We start from the raw sequence: 21,768 nt of genomic DNA, 5'->3' as shown, positions 1-21,768 counted from the left end.
GTATGTATGTATTTTTTTGGAGACAGGGTTTCTCTGTGTAGCCCTGGCTATCCTGGAACTCACTGTGTAGACCAGGCTGACCTTGAACTCAGAAATCCTCCTGTCTCTGCCTCTCAAGTGCTGGGATTAAAGGCGTGCGCCACCACTGCCCAGCTTTGTATTTATATGTGCACCTGTGTATGTCACGTGTGTACAATGCCCATGTACTTGCCGGAGGGCATTGGATTCTCTGGAGTTAGAGATGTGTGAACCAGCTGACATGAGTGCTAAGAATCCTGGCCTGCATGCACCTTCCCACTCCTTCCTGAGTGTGCCTTTTATGCACACCACATTGTCCATGCCCACAGTTCCCACCAGCAGATCTTTAGCTTGTTTGTCTACCCTGAGCAGGTGCTGATGATGCTCTGAGGGTTGTCTGCCCAGGGGAGGGTCTCATGTGGATGTGACTACGGCTTCTTTAAGAGGCACCACGTTGTTTTCTGTGTTACTGTGTCAGTCTGGAAGCCCGTCTGCAGTGCAGCAGAGTTTTCGCTTCTCTGTACCCTCACCATGTCACTCTGTTTAAGCCCCAGCCATGGTCCTCTGAATGTAACTGAGCTGTGAGAGCAGGGTGTGTGAGCTGCATCCATACCACGTCCTCCCCAGGGTTCTCTTTCCTTAGTTTTCTTTTTTCTCCCTCTCAGATTCGGGGAAGAGATGTACATCTTCCTCTCCTGTCCTCTTCTTGCTTAGAATTCTACAGCTGAGCTAATGCAGTCATGGCTGTCTCCGGTTATTCTGTAGAAAGGACAAGAATGAGTTGTGAAATCATGATGCACTGGACTTCATGCCAGCACCAACTATGGAAATACCCGGTGGTCCATGATGCTGTTTACCATCAAGAATTTGGCGATCATATCTTTTCTTGTGAGGAATATTATAATTAGGTGACAGCTAGTTTTCATTAAAAATGTTCTTTTGTCTATATGAATTTTTTAATTTCTGGGATGGAAAAAAAATAGCCCTTAAGGGCAGTAGGTACTCTTTAGTTGACTGGCATCATTGTTGAAACTCCTCATCAAAACAAAATGAGCTATATTGGTTTTGAGTGAGAGAAATTAAGCCTTCATGAGCCCTTATCTTGGGCTGTGAGAGAGTTAGGACTTATCACAATTTCCTGAAGCTTGGCCCACGTGGCAAATGCCAGGAGCCTTCCGGGCTTTGAGCTCTCTTCTCCTTGTTGGAGTCTCATGGGATACCTGTGGTCAGGCCTCACATGTTGGCTTCTCCATGGGACTTGAGAAGACCCCCTTCCTTCTCCAGGTTCTTAAGACCTGCTACCTCCCCAAAGGGATTTCTGGCATGATTATATTTCAGATGTTTTCCCACACATGAGTTATGGGAGCATAGCAGTGGCTAAAAAGGGAAGCGAATGTGAGAGGGTGTCACCAGGCCCTGAAAGATAACACTATTCTACTGTAGCCAGGGGAACCCATGAATATTGGGGTTCCCCCTTAGGAGGGCCCCTATAGGAAAATGTTGACCTGAAGCATGTGGCAGGAACCCTGATGAATAGGCTCAGTGAATGACAAACCCTAGCACACCATGGGAAGGGCCATCGACGGTGCACATGTGTGCTGTCATGTGCTGGGATTTCTTGGGCATCAGAGAAAGGCTTTTCCTTCTCCACTGGAAAAGCATTTGCCCAGAGTGGCCCGGGGCTGGTTGGTACTAACACTTTCAAGCCAGGCATAGGGCAAATGAGGTGATCTGCTTGGTGCCCCTGAGCCTTTTGCAAGACTGTAAGTTGAAGGTTATTTGATCCACCACCACCTGTGTCCTCTTTCCTTTCCCCAGTGACAAGGGATGTGTGTGTGTGTGTGTGTGTGTGTCATAGCTCAGTCCCCTCCTTCAAGGTGGCCACTGCTGGAGTATCTCAAGGAACCGTCACCGCTTTTTTACTTCTGATGGGAGTTTCCCCTGTGGACTGGCCTGGCCCGCTCCAGATCAGGCTAAACGATGGGCACCCCCTTCGGCTTTGTCTACTGAGCCTACATTCTATTCTGTTTCATCCTCAGAAAAGAAAGATGTGACTCAAAGCCTGGAGAACTACACTGCCAAGTGTCCCGGGACGATGGAGCCCATCACCCTCCCAGATGGTCTCACACTGCCTCCCGTGCCGTTTACCAAGTTGCCCATTGTCAGGTGAGGCGGTGGGCAGGGTGTGGGGCAAGCTTTCAGGTCGCTCCCATTCAGGGGCCCTCAGAAGGGTCCTGCTTCTGTCGTTGACCCTCAGGCTCATGACTTCATTTTTAAAAAGTTTTTCTTTATTTTTGAGAATTTCAACATGCGTGCAATGAAATATGAAAATATCTACGCCCATCCTATTTTCCTCTCCATGACAGTAGCTTATTGAACTGAGGGCAGCGGTGTTCTGTAGTGGTCCAGGCACATTGTGTGCACAGATGGCACCTTGCTGATTTCTAGTCCAGGATGGAAAGTGCCAGAACTGGCCATCTCCTGCTCACAGGTGTGGCTGACTTCCTGCCACTGTTCAGAAAAGACGAGTTTCTCTCCTCCCAGTATCTTTGTAACAGTCAGGGCCCCTCAGTACCTTAGGCTATCCAGACCACGCACTGTTGCACCAGCGTGAACCAGGCTCCACCCCACACAGCTCTCACGGAGCAATTTGCAAATCTCAGGATGGTTTGTTAGAAAGCTGAATTGAAGCAGTTGCCGTGTAGCATTTTGCTGTGGAGCAGAAGTGTGCAGTTCTAGGGTCCCCCTCTGGGCACACCTTTGATCTGTTGTTATATGTTCTGGGCCTTGCTGTGGAGAGGTCTGGGCTCCCCTTGCAGCTCTGTGATGTTCTAGGATCATGTCACTCAGCCCTCTCTGGGTGTCTTACTGATAAGAGACTTCAGGGAAGCTCCACATGAATTTTGCTTCTACCTCCTCAGTGGTAGAGTTATAACTTTCTAGTCAGGCGTGGTGAACACACCTTTAATCCCAGCACTCAGGAGGTAGAGGCAGGTGGATCCTTGAGTTCGAGGCCAGCCTGATCTTCATAGTGAGTTCCAGGGCAGCCAGGGTTATACGGAGAAGCCCTGTCTCGAAAACCCAAAACAAACAACAACAAAAATCTAATAAACAACTTAATTTTCTTTTCTGTGTTGTTGGGGTCAAATCCAGAACCCTTTCATATGCTAGGCAATTGGTCGCTTACTGAGTCTTATTCTTTTTTTTTTTTTTTTCTATGTTCAAATACGTCTTGTTTTATTTTCAGTTTTTTTTAGCCTGATAAATACATGTATATATATATATATATTTTCTTTTACATCTAAATTTTTTTTAATTAGGTATTTTCTTCATTTACATTTCCAATGTTATCCCAAAAGACTGAGTCTTATTTTTAGCAGACGACAGTAAGCAAGCTCTGGGGCTTCCCTAGACTAGAGTCTCACCTCCTAATGGGGCTCTGTTTCTGCTAGAAGCATCTCACCTTCAGGCCTGAGGCAGGACACACTCTGTTCCTCTCCAGGACGTGTTGTTTTTAATCTTTGACCGGAGTTAGAAAGAAAAGGGTCTATTCTGGGCCGTTCTATGAGTAAGATTTAAAGTGGAATGTTTGATTTGAGATGGAGCGAGTGATTCAGTTTTTTAATTTAAAGGGTAGAAAAGCCTTTCTTAATAAATCTGTATCTGCATCTTGACTTGGGCCATTTTGAAATTGAGAAAGCCTTGCATAATAGGACATTCTGGGCTCTCAGTGTTTCACCTGGGTGTCCCAGTGTCCAGTCCTCTTGTGGGATGCTGGAGGGCAAAGAGAACTGCCTCAAAGACCGTTTGACAGTTTGTGGTGCACCATGGGAGCTCCATGGTTGGAGCTGTCACTCCTGGGTCTGTTCTGCCCCAAGAGAATGTGCCTCTGGGCGTCCGTCCTTCTACTCATCTGAAATGTGCTTAAAGCTCTTTTGCTCACTGGCTTGTCTGGTGCTGGCTGAGCTGAGCTGATACTTGTGGAAGCTCAACACTGCCTGGTACCCAGCACCTAGCACCCAGCACCTAATCGACTTGTAGCTACTCAGAAAACTTTCGTTTGCTCACCAAGAAGATTTTTAACCTTATATTTGGAAACAGTACCTTACTTGAAAATACTGGGATGTTATGTTTTCATCTAGTTGTTTTAAGACAGGGTGGACTAGTTCAGTAGTTACCACACAGATGTGTGCCAGGGTGAGCTTGCTGGGATGACCACATTTGTCACCATGCCTTGGTGGTCCACTGGCATGCTCTCCTGTGCCCACCTGTACCCAGCCTCCTGGTGCCATTGCTCTTGCTTCATGTGGCCATGGGGAGTTCTCTAAAGTCTGGCTTCATGTATTTCATGCTGCTCCTCTGTGATGCATGAACCTGGGCTTCCATATGTGACATACAGGTGAGGAGGTAAGGCTCTTACCAGTCAGAGCCCCATAGAGGAGTCTTACTAGAGGCAGGCACTGACTGGGATGTATGCCATCTTCCTTGGGCTTGGGGCACTTTCTGTCACAGTAGCCAGGTGGGTATTTGTTCATAGCAGTGGGCAGGTCTGTTTTTTTTTTATTCTGACTGATTTCTCTGAGCAAATAAAATCAAATTATATTATATTTACCTGCCATCCAATCACCCATCCATCCACGTACCTATTCAACCATCCATCTATCTATCTATCCATCCATCCATCCACCCACCCACCCACATATCTATCCATCAACTCACCTATCCATCTATCAATTCATCATCTATCCATCCATCCTCCCATCCATCTATCCATCCATCCACCCACCTACCTATCTATCCATCAGCTCATGTATCCACCCATCCATCCAACCATCCATCCATTCATACACCCACTTATACATCTACCTATCTACCCATTTCATCCATCTACCCATCCACTCATTCATCGATCTGCTTACCTACATACCCACTAACCTACTCACTAATCCATAGGCTCACCCACTTATCCATCCACTTTCCTATACACCCATTTATCTACTCATCCATCAATCCACTTACCCATCAGTACAGCTATGGACTAAGGTCCTCTCTTATGTTTCATGATAGAGTCTATTTTATCCCTATCCTGATGTTCAGACTATGGTGTAGTTCTTGGGGCCACTCAGACTGGTCTTTGTCCTGTGCCCCTCATTCCTGGCCACTCCAGGTAATGAAGCAGTATAGTTCTTGGTCACCTGGATGCTCAGCTGCACAGTTGAGGACACTGAGAATGACAGATGTCTTGTTGAGGCATCAAGTGTTCCTTTATGACTGACTCCTTCCATGAGTGTGGTCTTGCAGGAATTAGGCAACAGAACCCAGAGCTGTGTTCTCAGGCTTCAACACAAATGGGGGACCCATCTTACTGGTACTCTCTGTACCTGTACCTGGCCCATGGAAGGTACCATTGCTGCTTCTCCTGTTGCTATAATGAGATAACCGGGAACAAACAATTTAAAGGGAGAAAAGGGTTGTTTGGCTTCAACTTCATGTCATAATCCATTGTTTGACATTTTCAGGTTACACTCCATCATTTTGGGAAAGTTGAGGCAGGAACTTGAAGCTTCTAGTTATATTCAGAGTCAAGAGCAGACAGAGTGAATGAATGCTTGTTCAAGTTGGGTTTTCTACTCTTAGACCACTTAGGACCCAAGCTCAGGGAATGGTGCTGCCCTCTTCTAGGCTGGCTCTTCCCAAGTTAACAAACATAAACAAGACAGTCCTCCACAGACATGCTCACAGTATATCCTGTTCTAGACAAACCTTCCTCAGGATTTTTTTTTAAAAAAGATTTTATTTATTTATTGTATGTAAGTACACTGTAGCTGTCTTCAGATCTCATTACAGGTGGTTGTGAGCCACCATGTGGTTGCTGGGATCTGAACTCAGGACCTCCGGAAGAGCAGTCAGTGCTATTAGCCACGGAGCCATCTCACCAGCCCCCCTTCTTCAGGATTCTTTTTTCCCAGCAAATCTGTGTAGAGTCATAGACAGTTCCTAGAGGTGGAGTTGTCACTTTTGAAGCCTCTGATCCCCTTGATGACATCTCCATTCCCACTCAATGAAAAGCCAGTGCAAAAGCTGTGCACTGGGCCAACATTTCCATAGAAATGAGCTGAGGGTACTGGAACATATGAAACATGAGTCAGTTTTCTGTTACTGTGACAAAGTACCCGAGACAAGGCTTTTAAAGTAGAAAAGATTTATTCTGCTTCATTGTTTCAGGTTTTAGCTTGTGGTCCCTTAGCTCTGTGTCAAACAGTGCAGCATAGCAGAGGCATGTGGGGAAGAGAGCTGCTTGCTTGGCAGCTGGGAAACAGAGAGAGAGGTGGGGGTCAGGGGAACAGAGCCGTGGGACAATATGCACACTTTAAGGACACATCCCCTTATCAGAAAGTGCATATCATGTGTTTTCTTTTGTGATTGGGTTACCTCACTCAGGTGATATCCTCCAGATTCATCCATTTGCCTAAGAATTTCATAAATTCATTGTTTTTAATTGCTGGGTAGTACTCCATTGTGTAAATGTACCACATTTTCTGAATCCATTCCTCTGTTGAGGGACATCTGGGTTCTTTCCAGCTTCTGGCTATTATAAATAAGGCTGCTATGAACATAGTGGAACATGTGTCCTTATTACAAGTTGGAACATCTTCTGAGTATATGTCCAGGAGAGGTATTGCTGGATCTTCTGGTAGTACTATGTCCAGTTTTCTGAGGAACCGCCAGACTGATTTCCAGAGTGGTTGTACAAGCCTGCAATCCCATCAACAATGGAGGAGTGTTCCTCTTTCTCCACATCCTCACCAGCATCTGCTGTCACCTGAATTTTTTATCTTAACCATTCTGACTGGTGTGAGGTGGAATCTCAGGGTTGCTTTGATTTGCATTTCCCTGATGATTAAGGATGCTGAACATTTTTTCAGGTGCTTCTCAGCCATTCAGTAATCCTCAGTTGAGAATTCTTTGTTTAGCTCTGCACCCCATTTTTAATGGGGTTATTTGATTTCCTGGGGTTCAGCTTCTTGAGTTCTTTGTATACATATTAGCACAGTGTTGCGCCCACCTCGTCCGGCAAGGAAAAACGCAACACGGTCGGATTCTTCTCAACAGCTTTATTCCTGGAACGCCTCGATGCTACGGGAACCCCAGGAACCCAGGGAGGACTGCTTATATACACCCCAGCACTGGGGAGAGCTATGTGTCCTCCTGGGATTGGTCAGTCTGCTGGCACTTTAATTTGTATGCACCCGCTTGGGAGGGGTTGGTGCCAGATTCGGGCTAGCACCTGTGCAGTGGCGTTGTTTATGGAGACGGTGTACTGGAGGCCGGCGCCATCTTTTAGGTGCCCAGCTGCCTACAGCACAGAAACTTAGAATACCCAAGATACAATTTTCAAAACACATGAAACTCAAAAAGAAGGAAGACCAAAGTGTGGATACTTCATTCCTTCTTAGAACAGGGAGCAAAATACCCATGGAAGGAGTTAAAGTTCAGAGCTGAGACGGAAGGAAGGACCATCCAGAGACTTCCCTACCCAGGGATCCATCCCATAAACAACCACCAAACCCAGACACTATGGCATATGCCAGCAAAATTTTGCTGACAGGACCCTGATATAGCTGTCTCTAGTGAGGCTATGCCAGTACCTGGCAAATACAGAAGTGGATGCTCACAGTCATCTATTGGATGGAACACAGGGTCCCCAAAGAAGGAGCTAGAGAAAGTACCCAAGGAGCTGAAGGGGTCTGCAACTCTATAGGCAGAACAACAGCATGAACTAACCAGTACCCCAGAGCTCGTGTCTCTAGTTGCATATGTATCAGAGGATGGCCTAGTTGGCCATCAATGGGAGGAGAGGCCCTTGGTCTTGCGAAGATTATATGACCCAGTACAGGGGAATGCCAGGGCCAGGAGGCGGGAGTGGGTAGGTTGGGGAGCAGGACTGGGGAGGGTATAGGGGACTTTCGGGATAGCATTTGAAAGGTAAATGAAGAAAATATCTAATAATAATAATAAAAAAAGGACACATCCCTTTGGGCCTGTTTCCTCTGTCGAGGTCCCAGTTCCTAGCAGGCCGTTCCACTGTGAACTCATCAGTGGATTAATACAGCAGTGGAACAAGTGTGGATTTTATCCTGCAGCCTCTCAACGTGGCTGCCAGGTCAAGTTTTCAGCACAGGAGCCTGTGGCTCCTTCCTCTTGGAACTGTAATAAAGCCCACCTCCAAAGCAGACTTTATCAGTTTAGTATTGAAGGCTTCAGGGGAAGGGACGTGAAAGTGACCTTTGGAGTTGGGGAAGGGCTTGATGGTGTGAACGTTGAGGACCAAAGCTCCCCGCTCTGCAGTATTGCTGCACAGTAGATTGTTTAAAAAACAGTCACTTCAGTGAGTCAGATTTCTGGGGTGCTGTGTAGAATTGTTAGTTACAAGCTAATTTTATTGGAGATACCTCAAAACTATGATCTCTCTTGTTTTTACAATAGATAGATCATGCCTTTGCCCAGAGACCTTTCTTGGTTCTTGATGATAAAACCATTTTACAGGAAAAGGCCCACCTGGAAGCATGATCGTGGCACACCCCAAAGTGGCTTTAAGTAATTATGATGCAGGTTAATAAGAGCCAAACACATACTTGTTTAAGTCTGATCTGAAATTCATTTAATGAAATGAACTCAGTAGTCAAGATGAGCAGGGCCCTGGCCACCTATGAGGTTCAGCAATGGTCAGGAATGATGTAATCTTCTAATGATGTCACTGCCACAGTGCCCATGGGTACAGCAGAGGGCAGCCAGTGAAGACCAAAGCATTCCTGTAGAACTCTGCACAGGGGGAATAAAGGGCAGCCAAGATGACCTTGAACTTCTGGTCCTTGTGTCTCCACTGGCCAGTGTTGGGATTTATAGGCCTGCACTACCACACCCAGCATGTTGTAGATAATCCAAGAAGAATCTAGCATAGGGTTCAGGGATGTTTGTAGCCAATGGCTAGTGTCTTCCTGAATTAGCTAATAGGGGCATCTGCAGTGACAGAAACCTGTCCCCACAAGAGTGGCTTGGGAGTGTTTAGCTTGAGCTTTGAACGGGAATGTGGGCCAGAAGCTGTGTGAGAGCTGACCTGTGTTTCCCCTGCAAACAGTGGAGAATGCAAAGGCAAGGAGGAAGGGCTCCATTAGTTCCCGTGCCTTCCTGTTCAAGTGGTGAGCTAACTGCCCTAGTTAGCATTCCATTGTTGCTCAGCACGATCCCCATTAGCCACAGGATGCCAAGGAGACTCTGGGTTCTGAAATATCAACCATCTCCAAATGGAATATACGAAGAGACTCCCATCCTGGATGCTCACCTCTCCGATGCTGCTTTAGTCACAGCAGCTTCGTCTGCCAAATCCAGCATCATTTGCTCAGCTGAGATCCAGGCTAAATGAGTGATGTGGGCTTTAGGTCAGGTGCCTCCATTGATGGTTTTTCCTTGGAGGCACATTTTATAAAATGACACTCTGTGGAAAAGGTTGACTCATGAGTGTGCACCTTAACTAGTTACAGGGTCACTTTCCTGACTGACAGTGTCCACAGAATTCTTTGACATATGCTACAAACCATTGTCAAATCAGCCATTTGTCAGTTTGAACGGAGGACTCCTGAGAATTCCCCCCATACCCCATTTTCAAATAGGACTGTGGTATGGCACAGAAAGTGTCCCTTGTTCTGAGAGCCCTGAGTTGTACCACCCTCAAATAAGCACTCAGGTTGGTGGGTCTTGCCTGGTATGGCATCCAGCAGTGTGGTTATAGCCAGCATCAAAACTTAGCATCTCTCTCCTTATGTCCAGCACTGCCATTTTGTACCAGAAGCCATTCTCTGTTGGCAAATAATCACTGCCTTAAGACTGGGAAAGGATGGAAGGCTTTGCTGACCTACTGTGTGAAGGCTGCCATGACAGGTACCAACATGTTACCTCAGGCATTCCCATGATGCCCTACAAGAGGTCTGAAGTCCACCCTCCTTTTCCTGTCTTCATGCAGAATGCACAGGAACACTTGTACCAGGTAGATGGAAAAGAGGACGGTAGGCATGAGTCAGGTCAGGTGGGCGTGTGAACTGTCCCTAGTCTTGCTCATGGGAGGGCCTGGGCTAGCACATACAGAATGGTACAGATTATGCCCTGTCTGTAGTGTGCAGGCTGCCCTGAGAGCTAGACCAAGAAGTGTGTGCACAGGCTTATCTTCTCCACTTCCACCCCTCTGTGTGGGTGGGTGGTGGAGGAGGGCAGGGTCAGGTTGGGTCTTTCTTCTAAGAATTATCCCTCTCTATGAAAACTGGGGGCCAAAGAAAGGAAACGTGCTTCCAGCCACACGTATTGCCAGAGTACCTCTCCTTGGCTGATTTTATGAGCAAAAGCAGAGTGAGGTTCAGGCCACTGGACCCCAAAGCCATGTTGTCCCATTGGTAGGTCCTCCCGACTATAATGAAGGGCTTTCTGTCAACTTCAAGGTACCTGTCAGTCTAAGAGGGTCACTAGCCTAAGGCAGGTTCCTTGTAATGGGCTGTGTGCACACGAAGCGTGGGTTTCTTGCAGTCAGCAGTGAGTTTTCACCAAGTACTCAGCTTGAAAAGATCTGGACACTGAGTTTGAAGCTCTGCTTTTGGGAGTACATTCACTGCATTTACTGAGAGCGACAGGTTCAAGTGCTGGACAAGGCCTTGTTCCTCAGCCAGCCCACAGCTTGATTCTAAACAGAGCTTTGAGGCCACTCTGGTCCCAGGTGAGAGTATGATGGTGCAGTTCATGCAGAGAAAGAAACTGAGAGAGGAAACCTCAGCTTCTAGGTACCATCTACATGCAGGTTAGTGCGGGTGGTGGATATATCCCTTGCATGTGACCTGAACCCTGTCAGGGCCTGGGTTCTAACTCCTGTATATGCTCTTGGCACAGGGTAGGTTGGAGTCTTCTGGGAGCCCAGGAGCCCATCCCTTCCAAGAGAGATCAGCTCTGTAAGGTAGTTCTTATTAGTCAGTGTGGGGTGGTCCATACCTCAGACTGCAGTGACTTATTGAATAAAGCACAGTGTGTCTCGATCATTCAGGCTGCTGTGAGTGGGTGGCACCCTAGGCACTAAGGTGGCCTGCTGTGGGTGCTTGGTGACCTAGGCCATGCTGTCTTGCTCTTGGCCTCCTCAGCATCTGGCTTCTCAGGACTGCCATGTAGGCTGATGTTTTATTTCCACACAGGGTTGGGGTGGTGCTTCTCAGCCCGTGAGTGATGCTGTGTGTGAGGCCTTTCCTTCCTGCTCTCAGAGGTTAGGAGGTGGGGTGGCGAGCACCCGGGTCTCTCTCATCCTTATCCTCTCCTCTTCTGGTCAGTCTCAGTGTGTTCCTGATCTTAGCCACCAGGCCAGTCTGGCCCTAGAGGCCTCACAGTGCTGTGTTTTAGGCTTGTGTTTCTCGTCCTCGTCGCGTCCCATTGATGGGACTGTGGGCTGTACGTCATCTCTCTTTCGTCAGTTCCTGGGTGCTGGTGGGGAGATAAGCCTTCACATGAAGGAGCTTCCGAGGTGTTTAAGACGGCGCCCATCGAGCAGGTGGTGCAGGACTGCAGGGGCTCGGCTTCCGTTTGTAGTTGACTTGGATGATGCTGAGCATGATGGGTAGTACATTTTTATGCAAACGCCTCTCTCATTCAAAGACACTGGGACTTCTGCTGGACCTCATAGCTGACTTAATAATACACCTTGAGATCACTTAAGACTCCTATCCTGCCTGCTGTGTGCTCAGCCTTTAAGAGAGTAGTGTAACAACCAATGTCGCTTGCTTTGTATTTCCCACGCAATCAACCTTTACACCTAGTCTAATGCGTAGCTTTTATCTTAAGTTATGTATTGTTGCGTGCCCTGACTCAGAGCGCTGTATGTATATATTGAGGCAGTCATTTACTGAAAACATCCAACAAGTCAACAGCAAGCCTTTTTAACAAATGCGTACCTTAAGTGTTGAAAGCGGCCTGGATATAACTCGATGGCTTGTTCGTACTGCTCTTGGTTATCTGAGCGAGTTACGGTCAGCTGGAGTCAATGACTTCTTCTGTTATAAAACTCTGTTGAAGATTTCTATGAAGTATTCCTCATTTCTCCCCATATGATGCTTTCTGCGCTGTTCAATAGATACAGAGCAAAGATCTTTAGGGACATAAGCAAATGGCACAGATCAGACTCACACATCAGATAAATCAGAAAACACAAATCCAGATGACAGATGCCTGGGATGAAGTGAGAATTCAAACTTGACTCATCTGAGGGAACTGCCGGCTTTTCTTTCCTTAACGTGACATTGACTCGTTTTGTTGATTCTAAAGTTATCGTGAATGCTTCTAACTCGTGAACGCCTTTGTGTGGAGAAGGTGACAGAAGGCTGTATCGAGCCCCAGCCTGGGAAGGACCTCCCTCCCCTTCCTGGCCTTCTGGGTTGGGATGTTTATTCTGCTACCTGGTCTGATGGCGTGGGAGCTCCTCCTTCCCTTCAGCGCATCTTGTTTCCTGGTCAGCAGTTTCTTATATGTGGTCCAGAGTGGGTGTCCTGACAGCAAGTGCCTGTGTTCTGTTCACAATGATAGGTGCGTGAAGCTGCTGAGTCTCCCCACCAGCCTGCGACCCCACAAGGTGAAAAGCTTGCTGGGCCAGAGCATGTCCACCAAGAGCCCCTTCATCTATTCGCCAATCATCGCACATAACCGTGGAGAAGAACGCAACAAAAAAATAGGTGGGCCACAGTCTGCTTCTAACCGGTTTTCCTGTGTGTGCATACAGTTGTATGTTCTTGTGTTTATACGCTCCTGGAAACTTACTTCATGTGTTACCTTAAGCTGGCAATTGCTCATTGATCTAATTTTTAGAAACTTATTTAATTGAAGATGAGTCATAGATGATCTAGAAGCCGTAAAGACCTGAGGTATCATATGTTAGAGATAGGGAACACATATGTGTGTTTGTTTACTGGTTACTATCACATGGTCCAGTCACAGGGGCTCCACACTGGCCCTTGTCACTCCCTCCAAAGGTCACAGTCATCCAGTGGTAACTAAAGTTGAACCTGTAGGCATACTCACTCCATGTCTAAGCCATTGTGATATTAGTGCGTTAAGCTCTTTGTTCTGCAATAGACTGTGTTGGATGTATCTACTCCAGTGTAGGCTGTTATAAGTATTGTGACCACCTTAAGGAGGCTAGGGAAGGCTGTGATATTTGATAGGTAGAACATGTGAAATGAGTTTATATTTTCTTGAATTGGGGTCTTACCATGTAGCCTAGGCTTGTCTCAAATTCATTATGTAGTCTAGACTAGCCTTGGACTCTAGCTCTCTCTGCCTCTTTTGAGCCAGTAGTATAGGCATGCCTCAACATTCCTGGCTAGTTAAATGTGTTTGTTTGTTTGTTTGTTTGTTTGTTTTAGGGTATTTTCAACTGTTGGGTACTTTTTTTTTTTTCTGAGACAGGGTTTCTCTTTATAGCCCTGGCTGTCCTGGAAGTCACTTTGTAGACCAGACTGGCCTCGAATGCCTGCCTCTGCCTCTCGAGTGCTGGGATTAAAGGAATGCGCCACCACGCCCGGCTTGTTGGGTACTTTATGTATGAGAACAATTCTCTACTACCAACACATTTTCCTGTCTAGTTCGTGTAGGTAGACTGTAAACCCATGAGAAGTGAAGATCAGGGTAAGATGCAAGTAAGGTGTTGAAAGTTGTAGGGCTGTTAAAAAGCTGTTCCTGGTATTGCCCAGAAATCCTAGAGCAGAGCCCATAGACTTTCAGGAAGCTGGGGCAGGCATACAGTGACCTTGTTTTGAGGTAGCAGGGTGGCCTGCCCTGGTTTGGCTCTGCATGTTTTATAAGTGTTCACAGTGGAAATGAGAGAGGAGCAGGAGGAGCTGGTGTGTCCACCTAGCATTCATAAAGCTGGGGTTAGATCCCAAGCACGGATTGTACTGTGTGGTCATCCGCATTGGTAACCCCAGATCTTGGGAGGAGGGCATAGGTGAACCAGAAGTTTGAAGCCTTCCTTGGCTACATAGTGAGTTGGAAGCTAGCCTGGGCTGTGTAAGAGCTTGTCTCATAGAGAGTGTGAGAGCAATTAAGAAGGAAATAAAGAGAGCTATGGGCTAATGTTTCAAGAAAAGGCAGCTGATACTGAGTGCTGGCAAATTCCTGTGAATGTGGGTTGAGTCTTTGAAATTCCATCATGGTCTTTGGTTTTGAAAGTCAGTGCCAAGCCAAGCATGGTGGCACATGCCTTTGCTTCCAGCATGTGGGAGGCAGAGGTAAGCAGATTTCTTTTTCTTCTTCTTTTTTTAAAATTTTAATTATTGTTATTATATTATTATTATTTTGGTTTTGTCAAGACAGGGTTTCTCTGTGTAGTCCTGGATGTCCTGGAACTCATTCTGTAGACCAGGCTGGCCTCAAACTCAGAAATCTGCCTGCCTCTGCCTCTCAAGTGCTGGGAGTAAAGGCGTGCGCCACCACCACCAGCTCATGGCAGATTTCTGAGTTTAAGGCCAGCCTGGTCTACAAAGCAAGTCTCAGGACATCTAGGACTCCACAGTGAACAGCCTCCCCTCAAAGTCAGCTCCTGACATAGGTCCCTTACCACTGCTCCTTTGCTCCGGAGAGCTTATGGTGGTGACAGGAAGTGTTCAATTAGGTGTACTTGATAACAAGGGAGGGCAGATGGCTTTACCCACTCAGCATGCACTGTAGGGAGGGAGAGAGAGGCAGTTGTCCTTTTGCAATGCATTGGGCCTGAGAGCAGCCTCTGATGACAGTGGTTCCCTCCATCTCATTGGAGGCACAGGATGGCATCCTCCTGCACTGGCTCACTGACTTCTCCATTGCCCCATGTAGCCAGACTACTTAAAAACAAGACCCTGTCTCAAAACAAACAAAAATTCTAGGAGACTCTAAATCCTGCCATGCTCCACCTTGGTATCTGGACAGTGGTCTCTCTGTAAGGTGCAGAGCTCATGAAACAGCCACATGGGCCCACAGACAGACACAGAGGTAGACAAGGAGTTGGACAGTGTTCTCAGGACCCCTCCCTCCAACCCTCAAGGACATCTCTAAGATCCACGACCACTCTGATGCTACAGTAACTCTAGTACTTAAAAACATTTGGAATTTAAACCAAAGATGCCTAGTCTTCAGGCCTCCAGTGTGGACTCAGTAATCAGGCTCGTTCCAGGAAGGGCATTAGAAGCTATAGAATAGAAGCTACATTTTCCACTCAAAAATGTACATTTGGAGTTGAAACATAGCTTGTTTGTTAGAGCGCTTCCTTGGCATCCAGGAGAAAGGTTCACTCTCCTGTGCCTGAAAACACGGACCCTGGCACATGTGGCCTACAGCTGTGCAAACTGCTGGAGTTGGTCAGCCTGTCACATCTCCCGGCACTCTAACACAACATTGTTATCTACAAAGTTCACCCTTGAGAGCCTCCCAGTTGAGTTCCCCATTCCAAACAAAGAAAGCAAAGCAAAACAAAACAAACCAAGAATCCAAGCCAAACCAAACCAAACCAAACCAAACCAAACCAAACCAAACCAACCAACCAACCAAGCAAGCAAGCAACCAACCAAGCAAGCAAGCAAGCAAGCAAAAATCTCCTAATATTTTAAGTAAGTTTATGATGCTGTGTGGGGCTGCACGTGGTTTGGTCAAGCCTGCTGGCTAAACAGTGTTTGCCTCTGTCTCTCCTGCAGATAGAGACTACGTTCATACAAGGAAGCTTCAACAGCTTCTTACGACTGAATCAGGGAAAGTGCAGCTGAACCAGCTTCATTGATGTACAACCTAGGCAGCCAGTGGTGGTGTGCCGCGTGCCGAGAAGCACCATGCTTGCTTAATGCTCTCTTTCTGTCACCAGATTCTTACTCATCTCTGAGTAAATGGTCCCCCATTTCATCTGATCCAGCACTACCCCAGCTTCCATAATTCCCCTCTGACATTTTATCTAGACAATGCCTTTCCTAACCAGTTCTTAAGGGAAAGAAAGCTTACCACTGATCCAGATGGCACCCACAAAGGGCCGTCTAGAGGAAGCTGGACAGCCAAGGTGCAGGGCTGGAGCACAATAGGGTGCAGAATCTCCTGGCTTCTTTGTTTTAAGACAGGATCTTCTGTCTTGATACCCCTGCTTCAGCCTCCTTGAGGAACGACATTCCAGACCAAAGTCACCATACCTTCCTGGGTCTGATGTCATTTGCACTAGGACTTCATGTCTTTGTAAGGTCTTGTGCTGATATCAATCACTGCCCCAGGGGCAAAGTAGTGGCCTGGACAGGCCGGGGCTGTCAGGGGTCATTCTAGGTGCTACTGTAGCCTGGATCTGAAGCTCTTACTTCTATTAGGTGACTTCGGGTACTGATAGTACCACCCTGGGCTCCAGTTGTGTCATATGTGGAGTGGGACTTTAGAACCTGGCTCAGGGTTGTTCTGGATCAAGTGAGAGACTATTTCTCAGTGGTGGCTATTCAGAGACCTTTGGGGCAGTTGTGTGTGCCCCAAAGCAGGTTGTTGCAATAAATCAGGAGTATGCCTAACCAGGTTTTAGGGGACATAGAGAAATCATGCTCTGGGCCTCTTGCAAGAGGCCCCTGTACCTGCCCAGAGAAGCACTGGTCACCACCATAGCCATCATCACTGGTCTGCTATGTTTCCTAGCTGCAGAGGGAACTCAGTGTGAACTGCTCATGCCAAGGCAAGCATGTGGCCCATTACTCTGCTCTCCAGATGAACGCACGCAGCAACAAACCAAGAAGAGCAATGGTACCAACTCACCTTGGAGATCTTTTCTATGTATTTTGTAGATTTCCAGTGGGTTCAAGGAGATGTGTGTGAAGTTCAGCTGATGGTGTACAACCCAATGCCGTTTGAGCTCCGCGTGGAAAACATGGTACGTGCAACAAGACATTTGACCTAAATCTATTATCACTGAGTAGTACTTAATGTCGGCCATAAATATCCACTGACATCCACTTGATTTTATTTCTGGTTAGGTGAGGTCTCTGGACATCCTGTGTGCAGAGGCTGTGCTTTGTCATTTTAGTATCTTTGCTTGGCACTTATTTACAAGTAAGCCTTCAGTTTAATGTACACAGTGATCTTAATTGATTGAATATAGATTTGAAATAGTCATCTGGAGGTCAGGGCTCAAGGTTTAGTACAGGCTGTGGTTTAGTAAGAAAAGAATGTTTGCACTGCATGGCTCTGACCTCACCCTCTTGATGATCGCTCTGTAGTTAGTCATGCTCCTCAGAACATGTGTGGTGAGGGAAGGAGGTGTATATAACCTCATCACATGGGACAGGCTAGGCCCTGTGCACACTGTTCTATGGATCCTTCTTTAGGGCTTTCCCTCTCATGTGTGCACAGGGATATGTGCAGTGTGCACAGGGATATGTGCAGTGTGCATGTGGAGGGCCCAGCTTGGTGGTGAGGCTCTTCCCCATTGCTCTTTCACCTCAATTTTGTTTCTATTTGGTTTTTAGAGACATGGTTTCTCTGTGTAGCCCTGGCTGTCCTGGAACTCATTCTATAGAACAGGGTGGCCTTGAACTCAGAGATCCACCTGTCTCTGCCTCCTGAGTGCTGGGATTAAAGTTGTGTGCCACCACTGCCCGGCCACCTTAATTTTTTTGAGGCAGGATCTCCTCATCAAATCCAGAGCTTGCCAATGTGGCTAGTCTAACTAGCCATCTTGCTCCATGGATCCCTTCTGAGGCTGGAGTTAAAGGTTAGCTTTCACACTCACCTGGTATTGTGTGGGCTCTGGGGGCCCAAACTCTGGACCTCTTTCTTGCTTGATAAACTTATTGCTGGGCTATCTGCCCTGCCCTCTGTGAGAATATATTGCTGCTGTCCAAGGGCTGCTGCTGCCTCTCCATATCTATCTATTTATCTTTCTCTCCCTGCACCCCTTTCTTTTTGTCTTTGAGACAAAGGCTCACTATGTAACTGGCTGGGCTTGAACTCACAGCACTATACCTGCCCGTGCCTCCCAAGTGCTGGGATTCAAGACATGTTTAGTATGCTTGGCTTATTTAAAAAAAAACAAGTCTTTAAAAAGATTGCTTTCATTATTTTCATGATAAGCACATTAAAAATATATGCTTATTGTAAAATATTAAGAGTAAAAAACTATAACTCAAAACTCTACTTGGAGATAGCCCACCACTTGGTGTCAGAAACTGAAAATATTTATTTATGAAGCATTTTAGGCATAAACTCTAATATATTCACTACCTACTCTGAGGATGTATTAGCAACTGCCATTTGGCTTTAGTTAGCTTGAACATAAGTTAAGTGTCCATGTGTTTTGCTTAGGGACAACAGCCATATAGTTGGCTTTTCTTCTACTCTTACCCATGACGTCTATCCACACCGCACATACATCATTGGATGCTACCAGAGTGCTTTGGCTTCTGGTGTTCTCTGAAGACAGAGCTGGGGAAGGGTGTGTAAGTGTGGGCATACATGCACATGCTTTCTTTTCTCTGTGCACAGGTGTGTGTGTGTGTGTGCACATAAACTCCTGTGGTTCACACTTCTGCTATCCCAGCCCGTTCCCCCAGGGTCCCTCCCTGCACCCCTACTTTTGATGCTGGCATACTTCCTAATGTTGTGAGTAGTGCTCACGAGTCTGTGCACACACCCACTCCTGGTCAGTGTATCCAAGGTGAGTTCCTCCCATTTTGACCACTGTCCTGCGGAGAACCATCTGCTTGGGAGAATCTCGGAATTCTTTCTCCGTTGAGGTCCTCTTTGTTCCGGTCGTGTTCAGTATCTGCCATGGAATCTTGCACAACATTTTGGAATTTACTCCAACATGTTTATGGTCTTGTTAATGCTATTTCCTTCTTTTCCCTTTCCAGTTTTCATGTTTTTGTGTTTTGTTTTATTTTTGATAGCTCACAACAATGCCCATGCTATTTAAACTTCCTTCTGGCCTTTGCCTCTTTGCTGACCATACTTGCTTATGCAGGGTTCAACATGGATTCCAGGGGGTGGCAATGGTCATGACTTTGCCTTTGTGAACAGATGTCCTTTTGGCACTGACTGGAATCTCCTTTAGGGCTGCTGTCTCTGCACTATGGCCTGTCAAGGGGCAGCTTCTTGAGGCTGGGGACTCGTGTGGTTCACTAGCAAGCTCAGAGCCCGCTCTTCATTGAGACGAACAAATAATTCACAGATGCCCCGGTGTGAAATCAGCTTCCACACTCTTTTCCTTTTGTGTGTGAAACACAATATTTGTTTACTTTTCTTTGGGTCTGCCTTCTCATTTGACAAAACAGCAAAGCAAAGGAATCAGATGACGATACTCGCTCTCAGTGCCCAGATCGCACCTGTCTCCCTTGATATTCTCTGTGGGGTTTTGCAATGCTGCTGGACTTTTCGTTCCCATGGTTTCTGCAGTGCATGCCACAGCGTTTGTTAGCGGGTAGCTGTCCAGCATGGGTCCGGGCTGTGCTTCCTCACCGTGCTCCTTCACTTCCTGCAGGGGCTTCTCACCAGCGGAGTGGAGTTTGAGTCTCTTCCTGCAGCGCTTTCCCTCCCTGCGGAATCTGGTTTGTACCCGGTGACGCTGGTCGGAGTCCCACAGACTACAGGAATGATCACTGTGAATGGTAAGGAGAGTTCTTCCGTGGTTTCTGCATCACTGATGCAGATCACCAGAGCTGGTCACCTGACCCGTGATCCTAACCAGCTAAATGATAATGACACGATAGCATTCATTTCCAAAGTGAAATGATGCGGAAAAAGTTGGTTTTGCTGTGTGCCAGGTACCCGAGGTGCTGCTGTGGGGAGCAGAGTCAGTCCTGTGCCTTGGCTTGTCTGGTTTCCCTCACCCCATCTTTGCTTTTCTCCTTTGGGACAACATGGACTCAGCGTCTTTCAGTGCGACCACATCCTCTCCAGAGCCACTGTGCCCCTTTAGAGCTCTGTATGTCCCTGCAGCCTCCACCATCCACCTCTGCCGTGGTTTCTTGATGCCTTACATTGTCTATCCAGCTCTTGACGCTTATCAAAACTCTTGTCACCAGGGTCTAGAGCAGTTCTTTTCTGGCTGAAGCTGGGCCCATTGTTTAGTCTTTTGCTAATCTTGTACAGAGGTCAGCTTTGGCCTGGTGCCTCCTCCCTGGTCTTGTTCAGTCTCGGTTTCTGCATGCTGTATTCCTGAAGCCCTGCCCTGTAGGGCTTCTCAGTCCCCTGGCTTCCTCCCTTCATTATCTTCTTCCCTGCCCTCCCCTGGCCCTGACTCTGATCCTCCTTTCTTCTCAGTTTTCGTGATTGTGTGCGTGTGCATGGGGTAGCACAGATGCCATGGCGTGCATGGGGAGCTCAGATGACAGGTCTCTCCTGTTGACTTTATGTGTGTTCTAGATTAAACTCAGGCTCCAGGCTTGCATGCTAAGCACCTTTACCTACCAAGCCATTGCCCTGGACCCTGTCCCTGGAGTCTTCAGCTCTACCTTTCTTTTTTCCTCCCTTTCTTCTTCTTGCTTCACGACCCTACCAAGCCTAGGGACCTCTTCTTGCCTTTAGTCCTGCCATGCATGCTTCTGGTGTTCCTTAGGGACACCCCTGCTGCTTGCCATCTCCTTGGAGGTCCTGTGAACTCTTCCTATACACCATGTCACACCAGGACCCCCCTCCCTAAAGCAGCCTTTCTCCTAGAGGCTCCCATCTCAGTGAAGTGTGTTTGTACACCATTACCCCAACCAGCTCCCAGACCTCATTGTTAATACTGTACCATAATACTGTACCATATAGGCTGGCACTCTCTCTCTCTCTCTCTCTCTCTCTCTCTCTCTCTCTCTCTCTCACTATTTTATTGGGTTCTTATTCCTACCACCCTTCTCTACCCCAATCCTTTCTAACCCTCCAATACTAGGTATAGGCAAGAAATGTCAAAGGAGTAGGGGATGCAGACCTCTTTAGACACTCCCTGCTGATTAGAGGTATCAGGTTTTTTTGGGCAAGTCTAATCCTTATCTTCAGAATATCCAGTTTCTTCTTCTCCTTTCCTTGCTCAGAACCACTTGGCAAACGACAACAGCAGCAACCAGAAGCAGCAGCTGCCACAGGCCCTCTTGGGGGCTCTCCCATTTATATCCTCTCTAGACACCCCAAAATTCCAAACATAAGCTGACTGCAGCTGGCAAAACTCATGCCCCTCCTAGAGCACGAGACAGTCATAGTGACTTCGGGCAATCTGAAGCAGCCCTGTATCTCACACCTGGCATTAAAACAATAACATATTCATATAACATAACTGGGTTTTTAAAGAAACCGAAATTCTCACTACAATATGAGACTTACTATTTCCTGTCGTGTATGTGGTTGGTCTCATATCATGGCTCTCTTGCAGGGTTTATCACAGAGCATAAGAACTGGCCTTTTCTGTCTTCAGCCTACTTGCTGATGGCCCACCTCCCATATTGAGGCCCTTATCAGCTCTCATCAGTCTTGTTTCAAGGCATATTCCTGAGCCTGGAGCACCTCCACCCACTATCCTTATCTTCCCTCTAGAAAAGACTTGGATGTTACAGGGTTCCTGATGGCACCCGTAGTTCACTTGTTATCTGAACCTCCGGGAAAACCTTCTTCCTTAGCCTGTCATCCTGGTTTGGTCCCCATGATGTTCCCATGACACTCAGTATATCTTAGTTTCCATGGCACCACGGGTGGCTTCTCTCTTTGCCTTGG

The 21,768-nt window shown here is 47.1% G+C and overlaps 1 protein-coding gene across 6 annotated transcripts in view; it reads left to right on the top strand.

The window, feature by feature from the left end:
* The window catches only part of Trappc9 (trafficking protein particle complex 9), a 471,619-nt gene that overhangs the window by 95,495 nt on the left and 354,356 nt on the right, over positions 1-21,768 (top strand). For all 6 annotated transcript variants that reach the window (XR_001781576.1, XM_006521527.4, NM_180662.2 and 3 more), the window contains 4 exons: positions 2,058-2,184; positions 12,625-12,770; positions 16,869-16,954; positions 19,559-19,685. Coding sequence is in view for 5 of the 6 variants with exons in the window: in XM_006521527.4 (XP_006521590.1) it covers positions 2,058-2,184; positions 12,625-12,770; positions 16,869-16,954; positions 19,559-19,685 (486 nt within the window). In the remaining variant the exon portion in view is untranslated. The remainder of the gene's footprint in view (positions 1-2,057; positions 2,185-12,624; positions 12,771-16,868; positions 16,955-19,558; positions 19,686-21,768) is intronic.

This window comes from Mus musculus, chromosome 15 (genome assembly GCF_000001635.26).
Source record: "Mus musculus strain C57BL/6J chromosome 15, GRCm38.p6 C57BL/6J".
NCBI classification, from domain to species: domain Eukaryota; kingdom Metazoa; phylum Chordata; class Mammalia; order Rodentia; family Muridae; genus Mus; species Mus musculus.
The sequence above is the reverse complement of the archived record's forward strand: the minus strand, read 5'-3'. Positions and strand labels throughout refer to the sequence as shown.